The sequence below is a fragment of the Mastigoproctus giganteus genome, chromosome 5, assembly GCF_048544385.1.
Source record: "Mastigoproctus giganteus isolate SK-2022 chromosome 5, ASM4854438v1, whole genome shotgun sequence".
NCBI lineage: Eukaryota > Metazoa > Arthropoda > Arachnida > Uropygi > Thelyphonidae > Mastigoproctus > Mastigoproctus giganteus.
Genome location: NC_143579.1, coordinates 146361920 through 146375895, shown reverse-complemented (window position 1 = coordinate 146375895; position 13976 = coordinate 146361920). Strand labels below are relative to the sequence as shown.

The 13976-nt window shown below is 35.4% G+C and overlaps 1 protein-coding gene across 1 annotated transcript in view; it reads left to right on the top strand.

The window, feature by feature from the left end:
• The window catches only part of LOC150085750 (AP-5 complex subunit beta-1-like), an 842186-nt gene that overhangs the window by 455451 nt on the left and 372759 nt on the right, over positions 1–13976 (top strand). The window contains exon 15 of the mRNA XM_090374678.1: positions 10102–10211. Coding sequence (XP_090230804.1) covers positions 10102–10211 — 110 coding nt within the window. The remainder of the gene's footprint in view (positions 1–10101; positions 10212–13976) is intronic.

The following is a 13976-nucleotide window of genomic DNA, read 5'->3' as shown; positions in this document are numbered from 1 at the left end:
GACAGAACACTATGAGCTACTCTTGCAGACCATCTGCACTTCTCAGAAAACTTTATATCTGCCTGCACAATTACCACCAGGTCCTTTTCGTTCTTTACCACTGTCAGTGTAGTACCACAGAGTTGATATGACACTCTGGGGTTGCTGCTTACCATATGTAGTACTTTACATTTGTCAATGTTAAACTTCATTTGCCACCTCTCAGCCCATCTGATCAACGTTTCTAGATCCTGTTGCAGCAGCGTACTCTCATTATTGTCCTTAACAACCCTGCCAACCTTCGTATCATCTGCAAACTTGGACATTAAGCTTGGTATACCCTCATCAATATCATTTATAAATACAGAAGACAACAATGGACCCAATACTGAAACCTGAGGGACTCCACTAATAACATTAGTCCCCGATGAGCAGTGTCCATTGATTATCACTCTCTGTCTTCTCCCACTCAACCATCTCTTTATCCATAGCAGCAATTTGCCTCCAATGCCACATTGCTCCAATTTTTGCAGCAGTCTTCCATGTCTAACAGTATCAAAAGCCTTTCTAAGATCCAGATATATGATATCAAAGGTATTCCCTGCATCCAGTTCCTTTGTGACCACATCATAGTAGCCAATCAAATTGGTCAGGCAAGACTTTCCCTTAACAAAACCATGCTGTGTCCGAGCCATAACTGAAGTCTTGTCTAGATGATCCTGAAGTGCTGCTTTAACCAGTGCCTCCATTAATTTTCCTGGAACAGAAGTTAAACTAATAGGTCTATATTTACTTGTGGTGCCATTCGATCCTCCTTTGTGAATTGGGTCACATTTGCACATCTCCAGTCCGTGGGTACATCCCCTGAGTCCAAAGAAACTCTCATAGTAATGGCTAAGAGTTTGCTTACTTCCTTTGCTGCATCCTTTAATATAACTGGAGAGATTCCATCCACCCCGGGTGCCTTTTTTTATGTTTATCTTCAACAATTTCTCCTCCACTTTCTTCTCAGTTATTACAAAATCATCCAGCTCACTGCCAGAGTTTAACTCACCTCTGGCATTCCTCTCCCTGAATAACTCCTCATGGGTGAATGTAGATGCAAAATACTCATTTAATTTGTTAGCCACCGGAGCAGGATCATCAACAGTTGAACCATCAATATCCAGTGGACCAATCTGATTCATCTCTTTCCTTCTAGAGTTTACATAGGTAAAGAACTCTTTGTTTTTTTTCTTTGCATCTTTTGCAAGGATTTCTCATAATCTGCCTTTGCCTGCCTAATCTCCTTTGTGACTTGGTTACAGACCAGCTTATATCTATCATAGGCTTCCATGTTACCCATTAATTTATATGTATCCTATGCATTTTTCTTCTCTGCCACATGTCTCATTAGTTCATCTCATTTAGACCTAAACCTTGAACAATATTTCTTAGTTGGCATGTAAAGCCTAGTAGCTTCCAAGATAAATTCTTTGAATGCATCCCATTTTGAATTTGCTGTTGGTAACATCATCAGTTGGGCCACAGTATAGAATTTAAATACTGTCTCAGACTCCCGTGGTCACCTTTACAAAAGCAAAAACCCTTCCCTTTACCCCTGATGGCAGTTACCTATTTGTGTAAATTCCACTTCAGCAGATTGTGATCTAGTGGTTACTTTATCTGCAGATTCTTAATGCATGAAGAATCACTACTGATAAATCAAGAGTATTACTCCCTCTAGTTGCTTCCCGAACATGATGATGATATAGAAAACAATCATCCAATAAATCCACAAAAGCCTTGCTAGTGTTTGAGTCCCAACCCACAAATTCTAGTCAGTATCTAGAAAATGAAAATCCCCAATTATAAGACTCTGTGATTTACTGGCCCACTCTATTTCCCTGCCCAGTTCCTTATTATACTCATCAGAGTCATTAGGCCTATAAAAAACTCCTACTCTCAATTTTGATCTCCCAATGCTATGTCACACCAAACTGACTCGACACTGCACTGTCCAGCGATGTCGACTGGCTTCGCTTCCTTGGATTTTATGTGTTTCTTAACTAATAGTATAACCCCTCCACCCTTCCTATCTTGTCTATCCTTGCTGTACACATTGTACTCCCCAAATTCCAGTTCTGCATTCTTTATATCTGTGTCATACCACGTCTCTGATATCCCAACAATATCACAATATCTGCCTTTGATGTTCTGAGCAATACCTCAAATTCATCAAATTTATTTACCAAACTCCTAGCATTTGTGTACATGCAAGTATACATGCACCTGTTCTTATTCTTAGCTACTCTAACACAACCCATGTGTTTACTTGTACCGCAATGACTCCCAGCAGTCTCTAAAATACCCTGCATCTTGTTTTCCAGGCTGCTACTCATTCCAATAGAAGCAGTGCAAGAATCATTTTAACCTCTGCAAGTGGCTGCTGTTAATCTATTAGTCCTTGTTTCACCCCAAGCTAGCAGTTTTCCGACCATCCTAACACTGCCTCGATAGAATCAGAAAATATTCTTGCACCCTTTCTATTTAAGTGTATCCCATCCCTCTAGAAGCTGTCTCTCCTGTTAACAAGTTCAGACCATAGACCACAGAACATGTTCCTAGGGTGTGAAATGGCAATTGAAATTGGACATTTGCAATTACAAAGTAGTACTGGATTAATGGGAATAGCTGAAACACAAGAATGTCTGTCATGGGCAAAGTTTGAGGTCTTTGGCAAGATTTAGGCCTAAATAAATGTCAGATGAACTAATTAGACATGTGGGAGAGAAGAAAAATGCATGGGATACATATAAATTAACAGGTGACATAGAAGTCTGTGATAGATATAAACTGGTCTGTAACCAAGTCAAATGAGGTTAGGCAGGCAAAGGCAGATTATGAGAAATCTTTGGCAAAGGATGAAAAATAAAAACAGCAAAGAGTTCTTTACTTATGTAAATTCTAGGAGGAAGGAGCTGAATCAAATTGGTCCACTTGATATCGATGGTTACACTGTTGATGATCCTGCTCAGGTAGCTAACAAACTAAATGAGTATTTTGCATCTGCATTCACACATGAGGAGTTATTCAGAGAGTAGAATGCCAGAGGTGAAGTAAACTCTGGCAGTGAGCTAGATGATTTTGTAATACCTGAGAGCAAAGTGGATAAGAAATTGTTGAAGATAAACATAAGGAAGGCATCTGGGGTGGATGGGATCTATTCAGTTATATTAAAGGAGGCAGCAAAGAAAGTAAGCAAACCTTTAGGCATAATTATGAGAGCTTCCCTGGAGGTACCCATGGACTGGAGATGTGCAAATGTGACCCAATCCACAAAGGAGGATCAGAGGGAGACATGGGTAATTACAGACCTGTTAGTTTAACTTCTGTTCCAGGTAAATTAATGGAGGCACTGGTTAAAGAAGCACTGCAGGATCATCTAGACAAGACTTCAGTTATAGCTGACACACAGCATGGGTTTGTTAAGGGGAAGTCTTGTCTGACTAGTTTGATTGGATACTATGATGTGGTCACAAAGGAAATGGATCCAAAGAATAATTTTGATATCATATATTTGGATCCTAGAAAGGCTTTTGATACTGTTGCACATGGAAGACTGCTGCACAGATTGGGGTAGTGTGACATTGGAGTAAAATTGCTGCTATGGATAAAGGGATGGTTGAGTGGGAGAAGACAGAGAGTGGTAATCAATGGACACTGATCTTTGTGGACTAATGTTATTAGTGGAGTCACTCGGGGTTCAGTCTTGGGTCCATTGTTGTTTTCTGTATTTATTTATTAATGATATTGATGATGGTATATCACACTTAATGTCCAAATGGGAAGCATTTGGAGTACTGCATATGGGAAGCAATAACCCCAGAGTAACTTATCAACTGTGTGGTATTACACTGACAGTGAGACACCTCAATCAGATCACTTGTGAGGTGATATGATTGAAATCAGATCACTTGCAGGGTTACCTGATTGAGGTGTATAAAGTGTTGAATGGTTTGAATGCTTAATGCTGATGGGAATCTTCCTCTTGCACAGAATAATTGCCTGAGAGGTCATAAATTCAAATTGAGGAAAGAGAGTGTAAGAGAGATGTGCAGAAGTTTGCCATTAACCAGTGGATGGTTGATTGCTGGAAGAAACTTCCATCTGTTGTTGTAGAAGTTGATAGCTTAAATAGATTCAAGGCAGAACTAGACAAACATTTGGAGCGAGTGGAAGGGTTAAATGAGAAGATGTGTTTTTTTTTTTTGGCTGATGCTATATAAGCTTGCTTTCTTGCATCATGTACAAGAAATGCTAATACTAATAATATATCAACTTTGTAGTACTACACTGAAGGTAGTAAAGAATGAAAAAGACTTTGGGAGATAATTTTGCAGTCTGACATGACATTCTCAGAGTAGTGCTGATGGGTTTCTATGGGAAATCGTGGTGTTTTGTCAATGATATATGGGAATTTTGCCAGTTGGGATAGAGAGCTAATTATTCTGTGGTATAAGCAATGGTTAGGTTACATGTGGAGTATGCATACAGGTCTTGAGGCTTCATTTTAGGAAGGAAGTGAATCTGTTGTAATGGGTGCAGGGAACAGCAATGAGAATAGTGAGGGAAGAGAAAAAAAAAAAAAAAAAGAGTTACTCTTACCATAAAAGGTACCATTTAGGCAAATTGTGATGTCTGGAAACTAGGCACCAGCAAGGAGATCAGTTGCTATTTAATTCTCTGAATGGACTGAGTAAGCTTGATGTCAATGCCATTATTAGCTCAGACAGCACATAAGGGTGCTTAAATTTAACTTGAGGAAGGATAGTTGCAGTCATTATGTAGCCAATTTTTGGACAAATTTCCATCTGAATTTTTTGACAAAATCAGTGTATGGTCTAGGGCTTGCAAGCCGGTTAAATCCGGTTTTCATATTGAGTTGTTAAAACCGAAACCAGTCTTCTAAAACCGGATTCGAATATTTTTTTAGTTAGTCCTCGAATATAGCTTTTTGTTACACACATTTTTTTTTGTTTGTTCGTTTGTCTGGATCGTTCAACTGCTTTATGTTTTAAACATGTTTTTTATTTTATTTTATGTTTAGGTACGAATCTCATGGGCAAGTGGCCCAAATCTAGGAGGGGTACCTTTTATCTTCCCACCTGTATCATGGCACGATGCGGGTGTACTCATTTACGACTGAGTGAGTCGGAGCCATAGCGTAAAAAAAAATGCTCAACATTTCTCCATTCCATCTATCTTGTTCGCCAGGCAAGTTATGTAATGCGCCTTATTGATGGTTACCCACTAAAAACAGATTCGCTGAATATTGCATCAAATTTCAATCATAGAAAGTTTTTTGCTTCTTTATTCCTATTAAATTTGCGATCAAATGTTCTCCAAAAAGCAGCTTCACCAAATTTAGTTTTTATGTAATTTTGAAAATTCAATAGATTTAATTGGGGGAAAAAAAATTGCAAGTAAATAAATAAAAAATTTCTTTCGTGAAAATTTTGAAACTTGCTTCATTTAGACTCTTCATTCAGTGCTTGTGGGAGTGATGCATAGTATTGTGCCTTTGTTATCTTCAATATTTTTATTTAAAATTGTCGGTGATATAAATTCCTACTAAGTAATATTTATTACTCTTAATATTTCTAAGATGAAATCAAATGTATGAAATTATTTTGCTTGAAAAAGCAAAGATGAAGCACAATGTTCGAAATGTCAGAGGATAATGAAGTCATCTGGAGGATCTACATCATCTTTGATGTTGCATTTAAAGAAAATGCATCAGATTGACATTGAACAAGATAACAGTGAACCTCCCGTAAAAATGGTAAGAACATTAGAAAACTTTATCGTTAAAAAATCTATGGAAGAAGAGATTTCAAAATTAGCTGCTTTAGATGGATTTTCTTTTAATTCAATTGCCAAGAGTGAGTTTATACATTCAAGCCTTCACCTTCAGAGAAAGAAATACGATAAATTACCACCAGCCTCAGTGAATGGAATTAAAAATATGGTTCTGAATTATAATAAAACTAAGAAAGAAGAACTCATTCATTTTGGGTGCACGGTATTCATTGACTCTAGATGAATATACGGCTATACAAAATAAAAGGTATATGAATATAAATGTGCATTCAAAAGACAATCATTGGTCGTTAGGTCTTATTGAGATTAATGGTTCACTTGATAGCAGAAGAACTGAGCAAATTGTGAATGGGCACTTGAAGGAATTTGGTTTGAACTTGGATGAGGGTATTGTTGCCTGCACCACCGATGGAGCAGCAATGATGATTAAGTTTGGCAAGCAAATTACGCCTAATCATCAACAATGTATAGCCCATTGTATACATCTGTCAGTTATATAATATCGGTGTGTAGATACACCATAGACAACTCTTAAAAAACTACAAAGTAGTTGTTATAGGCATCATTTGCTCTTTCTCATATTGTGCTCTGCCTTCTGGGTGGTACTCACTGAGAATAAGTAACAATAGTCTTCTCTATTAGTGAAGCATTACTTATTCGAGGTAGTGCAATATCATGGCAACTCGTCGTGAAGGCAGAGCACAATATGAGAAAGAGCAAATGATGCCTACAACAACTACTTTGTAGTTTTTTAAGAGTTGTGTATGGTGTATCTACGCACCGATATTATATAGATACTAAACTCTTAATGTATTATGCCTTGTGCATTTAGTTATATTTAAATATTGTCATATACACCTTTTGGCATCTCTCATATTGTGTGATTATCTTCACAACTTGGTCGTCATGTCTGCAATACCAGGGTACCTGCCCACCTACTGATGATAGGCCAATAGCCTTGAAACATGTCTGGGTGGTGGTACTCACTGAGAATAAGTAACAATAGTCTTCTCTATTAGTGAAGCGTTACTTATTCAAGGTAGTGCAATATCATGGCAACTCGTCGTGAAGGCAGAGCACAATATGAGAAACAGCAAATGATGCCTACAACAACTACTTTGTAGTTTTTTAAGAGTTGTCTATGGTGTATCTACACACCGATATTATATAGATACTAAACTCTAATGTATTATGCCTTGTGCATTTAGTTATTTTAAATCTCTCAGTTATAGATGTACTTTATGAAAAAGCAATCAATTATGGTGCCACAGTCTCTGAGTCTCCCAAAGACAATGAAGAAAAAGAAAATGAAAATAATGAAGAAAGTAGTGATGATGAAGAAAGACAGCAAGGCATGCTTTATGAAACCGACTTTACCAATGAGCTCATTTATTTCTTCAATCCAATGGCCAATATTGCACAAACTATTAACAAAGTCAGAAAAATTTGCAAGCTTTTTCGAAAATCGCCTACCAAAAATGACATACAGTATTACAAAATTTTGTTAAAGCAAAATTTAATGGGAAAGAATATAAACTTATATTAGATTGCAAGACTAGATGGGATAGCACATTCTATATGATTGAGAGATTTTTGAAATCGAAAAATTGCATTCCAACTGCTCTATGTGCAGTACTGTCAACTGAAGCTGTGTCTGACGATGACTAGAAAACACTTCAATTGCTATGTGAAACTTTGCGACCAGTTGAAATGATTCTGAAGGCTATAACCCCAGAAGATACAGTTACTTAAAGCAGAGTCTTCAATAGAATTTCTGCTTGCTAAGCTTGATACAGCAGAAAATCCATTTGCTTTAAAGTTTCACCAAAGCCTTTTGCAGCATTACAATGCAAGACGAAATTGCCAAAATGTGGCTTTGCTGAGCTATCTACACAACCCCAAAAAGTTTAGGAAAGAAGATTCAGGTTCAAGAACTTTTGATTTTCCAAGTAAGCAAGTTTTGAAAAAGCATGCTGAAGAGATTATTTGCAAAACATTCCGAAGGAGTCTTAGCGTTGAATGAAGAAACTGAAAATAAATGAACTGTTCTTTTAGAAGAAAACAAAGACTCGTCTAGTTCCGATGTTGGAGATACACTCATGCGAGAGTATGATAGTGTAATAAAGAGATTAACTGAAGAGCCTTCAAAATATCCGAGTGAATTGGAAATCAGCAAAGAATTTAAAATTTTGGAGGCAACTAGCAGTAGAAGTTTAAAGCTGGAGAAAGTTTATAGAGCACTGCTGACCATTAAACCAACAAGTGTCCAATCTGAGAGAGTGTTTTCGATCATTGGTCTCTTTAACATGAAAATAAGGTCAAGTCTATCAGGAAAAATGCTTAATATACTGTGTTTTTTAAAGGATCATTTTCAGAAAAAAGCTGAGCAATAAATAGTAAAGTAATTTCCCCAAGCTATTTTTTTTCACATTATTTTTATTTATTTATTATTATTATTATAGGGCTTATTATTTTTTTGTTTACTACAGGAGAAGATAGTTTTTATTCAAAGGATTTGAATACAATTTGTAATTTTGTATAATCTCAAGCTGGTTACTTTTTTGGAGCATTTTAATTTTTTTATTTTTTTTTACTATAAGAGTTGATAGATTTTGTTTAAAAGATTTGATTACGATTTGTACAATCTACCCAAGATAAAATAAATACCTGTGTTATAAGCTTTTAATTATTTTCCCTAAGTCTGAGAAAATCGGTTTTAAGAGTAAACTTCGGTTAAACTCGGTTTTGAAATTTCTCGGTTTTATGCAAGCCCTAGTATGGTCAGTTAATATTGGAATATTTATTTTTTTTCCCCTTTTACTGTTGCAGTATAAGTTTGCCTCCTTGTGCCGTATGATAATACTAATACTAAAATTTGATGCAAATTTTAGTGATAATACTCACTAAAATCACTCATCCTCAATAAAATCACTAATTTTAAAATCTGAAGAAACACATAAAACCCATTGTATAATTAAGATGATATCCCCATCCCTTGCCAGCTGAATATCATAACCCACAGACATTTTCCTTTCCATTAATATGGCTTCCAGATGGTTTATTTGGTACCATTGTTAAAGGGCACATTGCAGGAAGTTTTCTTTTAGCTAGCAAGTCATTGGTTGCTGGAACAAATTGCCCTTGCAGGTAGTTGAGTCCGTCATTTTGAATAAATTTAAAGGTCAACTGTATATTTACCTGTGTGAGAAGGGAAGCATATAATTTGCATTTTCTTATCTACTTATTTTGTTTTTTTGCCAGTCCAGCAAAACCTGTGGCTTCCTTGTGCTATATGTCAAATATTATTACTATACATTGAATGTCGATTTGGAAAGCCTGCAGATAAAGGAGTGATTCATGAAGGGCTAAAGAAGACAAATTATTAGAAGCAAGGGCAAAATGAATGAAATAAAATAAATTTTGCGAAATCAATCCCATATTTGCCCATTCTTATAATTTCTCGTTCAAAATGTCTCTCAGGTACCACGCAACTCATTACATTAACTAAAGCAATAACGCAGTATCCATTCCATAATAGTGTAGATAATACTGATAGTACTTACCGGTACTCTTTAAAGCATCTTTCAGCTTTCCCATATCCATGCTCCAACTCTACACTACTTGCTACAACTTCAATTTGATTGTGAAATTTCAGCATTGTAGATGCTTTCTAGAACCCATGCATGAACAATGTAGAGCTGTGTACACACTCATGAATAGCGTTATTTAAGAGGTTTACTTGTTTACTCTCAGCAAATTGTAACTGGATATTGTACAGTTTTATTTTTTATTGGTTTATTTTTAAAGGCAGTAGTGATCTTTTTTTTTTTTTTTATGGTGAACTATTTTTCTTTAATTTAGCATGAATGTATTATTGATTCTAATTGATATTATAATTTCATATAAAGCAAGCAAATTTCATTTGTTTTATATTTTACCATAATTTCTATGATACTAGATTGGATTATTCTAATTGTAACCATTTTTTTTTTTTATAAATAGACAGCTTTCTACCCATCAGTACTTCTTGCTTTTTAATACCATTGATTATTTTATGGTTTTAACTTGGTTGTTAATCTGGGGTATTAATTCCTAAAATCAGGATGGCATGTCTATGTATGCCTAGTTACATTTTTAGTTTGTATAAATTTTTCAATTTTTTAAGACAAATCTTGTTTCATATATTTTAATGAATATTCCTGTATTATTTATTTATTCAATTGAAACAGTATTTAATTAGTTATTTTATGTGATAAACAGACATTAGTGACGTCTTATATCTGCTAATGACACAACCATTTCAAGATGTTGATGTGAAAGCTCAAGCAAAAATATATTATTCAGCATTGACTTCTTTGTCTTCATCAAGGGTTAGTAAGAAATAAGTTATATATTAAATTATAGCCTGAACAACAACATATATTTTTCTATGGAATACAGTCTTCTCTTATATTTAAGAGTTTCTTTGATTCCTACTTTATTTTTCCATCACTAATGTAACACTTTAACAGTATGCATATTTACAATGTGTTTCAAAATTATTAAACAGTGATGCTGTTTTGGCTTTTAAAATGTGGGAGAAGTTCTTTGACTTCTCTTTTGTTTTTAAGGCTGGTAAGATTTAAACTTGTAATGCAGTGATCCTGATGTTTATAGCAAAACAAACTTTGCATACTTATAAATATGCAGCGAGATGAGCATTATAGTTTTGCACAAAGGATTTACATGAAGTATAAATAAACTGCTTAATTTGTTTGTTATTTAGTGAAATTTAATGATTAGAGAGGGTTACTGTTTACTGTAAGTAAGCAGAAACTCTTACAAAATACATGATATTTCTGTTTTACTCCCAGTTTATGACTTCCCAGATTCCATGTTTAGCCTTTGAGCAGACAAGAATCAGCAAGAACCATATCAAGTTGGTATACTTGATATGGTTACAAAGGAACTGGATGCAAAAAATAATTTCGATATCATATATTTGGATTTCAGGAAAGCTTTTGACACTGTTGCGCATGGAAGACTATTGTACAAATTGGAGCAGAATGGTATTAAGGCTAAGTTGCTACAATGGATAAAAGGATGGTTAAGTGGGAGAAGACAGAGGGTGATAATCAATGGGTGCTGCTCTTCGTGGACTAATGTTATTAGTGGAGTCCCACAGGGTTCGGTGTTGGGTCCACTGTTGTTTTGTATATTTATCAATGATATTGGTGAAGGTATATCAGGCTTAGTGTCGAAGTTTGCAGTGATACAAAGGTTGGCAGGGTTGTTAATGACAGTAATGGCAGTGTGTTACTGCAACAGGATCTAGATAATGTAGATGGCAACTGAATTTTAACCTTGACAAATGCAAAGTACTGCATATGGGTAGAAGTAACCCGAGAGAAAAGTACCAACTGTGTGGTACTGCACTTAAGGTGGTAGAAAACGAAAAAGACCTGGGAGTAATTGTGCAGTCAGATATGAAGTTTTCTGAGCAGTGCAGACAGGCTGCCAAGACAGGTCATGGGGTTTTGTCAATGATATATAGGAATTTTGCTAGCAGGGAAAAGGAGGTGATTGTCCCTCTGTATAAGGCAATGGTCAGGCCACGCCTTGAGTACTGCATACAGGCCTGGAGGCCTCATTTTAGGAAGGATGTCGATTTGCTTGAGCGTGTACAGAGAAGGGCAACAAGATTGGTGAGGGGAATGAAGGGATCCTCTTACCAAGAGAGGCTTAAGTTCTGCAAATTGCAGTGGATGGAGACTAGGCACCTGCGCAGTGATCTGATTGAGGTGTATAAGGCCTTGAATGGGTTGAGCACGCTGAATTCTGATGGGATCCTTCCACTTGTTCAGATTACGAACCTAAGGGGGCATAAATTCAAATTAAGAAAAGACAGATGTAGAATAGATGTGCGGAAATTTGCCTTTAGCCAGCGGGTGGTTAATTGCTGGAACAAACTTCCATCTGTTGTTGTGGAAGTTAATAGGTTGAATAAATTTAAGGAGGAACTGGACAGGCATTTGGAGGGAATGGTGTGATTTTTTTTTTTTTTTTTTGGCTGATGCTGCATAAGCTCATACACTTGCTTTCTTGCATCACATGCCACTACTACTACTTATTGAATATGAGGTTATATGAGATAGAAGCTGAATTATGTAAGTGCAACAACATTGTATGAGTTCATCACAGTGTACTCCTCTGTGTACATTTTTTAATGTGAGAAAATTAGGAAAGTAATTAAATGGCGGTTTAAGAGAGGAACTTAGTATGTATCTCCCCAAGAGTTTGTTCCCACTTTTTTGCACTAAAAAAAATATATATATCCATGCTAGGCGAAGAATTATTTATAAATTTTAAAATCATAGATAACTTAAGGTTATTAATAAAATCAGAACAGATTAATGCCATCTATGTGAAAGATTATACATTACATCGGTCTGTATTAATTTGATATGTCCTTTCAATATATCTACTAACCCATAATTAACACATTTTATAATTTTGCCCTGTTATATTTCAATTTATGTTTTTTAGTTCATTAGATTTTATGCTACTACTATCACTACTTTTTATCTCATTATGCTTTATTTTCACCTTATATTGTATATATAATGTACTTCTAGGTTTTGCCACAGTTCCGGCCTTGGCCTTTGCACATTACTTGGGCTGTTTTGACTTACAGGTCATTCTCAGACTGCACCTTAACTTACTCAGCTTGTGACCTCATTTCTAATCCGATGTTTTTACACTACCAAAATCTACTATATCAACCTTTTAATATATATATATATAAGACAAGAAAGTATAATAATAAGACTTAAGCCAGCAGTATTGCAATCCAGTAGACTAAGCGTAAAATCAAACCTTGGGGAAAGGTAACAAGACTGAAGGTATTGTAGAAGCAATGCTCCAGAAATTTTAGAATAAAGAAATCGAATTCAAATAGCGTGAAGTATCACTATTAACAGAGACAAAGACTAACTAGAATATACAATTGAATTAAATAAACAAAAATAGACTGACCATTATGCCCCATCTCGTTGGACCCCATAGAGCCAATAATGGTCAGAGAATCACAGCATTTCGAACACTAGACATATCGCTGCAGAGGCGAGTCAATCGAAAAATCAGCCCCACTTCCAATCAGTAGCCTCTGCAGCGATTTGTCTAGTGTTGGAAATGCTATGATTCCTTGACCATTATTGGCCCTGTGTTCCTCCAATGACATGGGGCATAATGATCAGTCTATTTTTGTTTATTTAATTTAATTTTGTTATTGTAGTTAGTTTTTGTCTCTGTTAATATGATATTTCACGCTATTCGGACCTGGTGTGACAGGAGAGCGCTGCTAAATTTATCGAATTCAATTTCTTTATTCCAAAATTTCTGGAGCGTTGCTTCTACAATACCTTCAGTCTTGTTACCTTTCCCCCTCACCATGGTTTGATTTTAGGTTTAGTTTTAATCAATTTTTCGCTCTACTGGATTGCCATTCTGCTGGCTTAAGTCTTATTATTATTCTTTCTTGTCTTATACAATAAGCAACATGTGCAGAAGATTTTGCTATTATGTTGCCTCTGATGCTTGCTTTACCTATTTTATTATTTTTACCTATTTTTACTTATTTTTCATTAATAGTTTGTTACATATATATATATATATATATATATATATATATATATATATATATATATAAAATTGAAAGTGGAAGGCGATATTATGCATGATGTTTAGAATGATATTAAAATGGATTATGAATTAGGGGTACTGCTAAAAATAGCAGAAAGAACCCAATGACTAATGGAATGGAGATAAGTAGAATATGGTAAAGAGAGAGGGAAGACAAGCTGATGTTCCCAGAAGTTGAAACTATGGAAAAATTTGTAGGTACCCGAAAAATAATAATACAATACAAGAAGTACTTAATGCTGTAAATCCGATGATTTTAACCTCTTCTTCAAGGGATTAAAGAAGACATTCAAAACCAAAGGAAAGACAGCAAGAAGACAGAAGTAGAGGTTAAAATCATCATAACATAACATATGGTTAAAATAATGAAACCATGTTGAAAATTGAATTAAGCATGTGTAGAAGCCTGGTTAAAAGTAGCAGTAAATAGGTGAAATTCTGGCGTATATTTCATG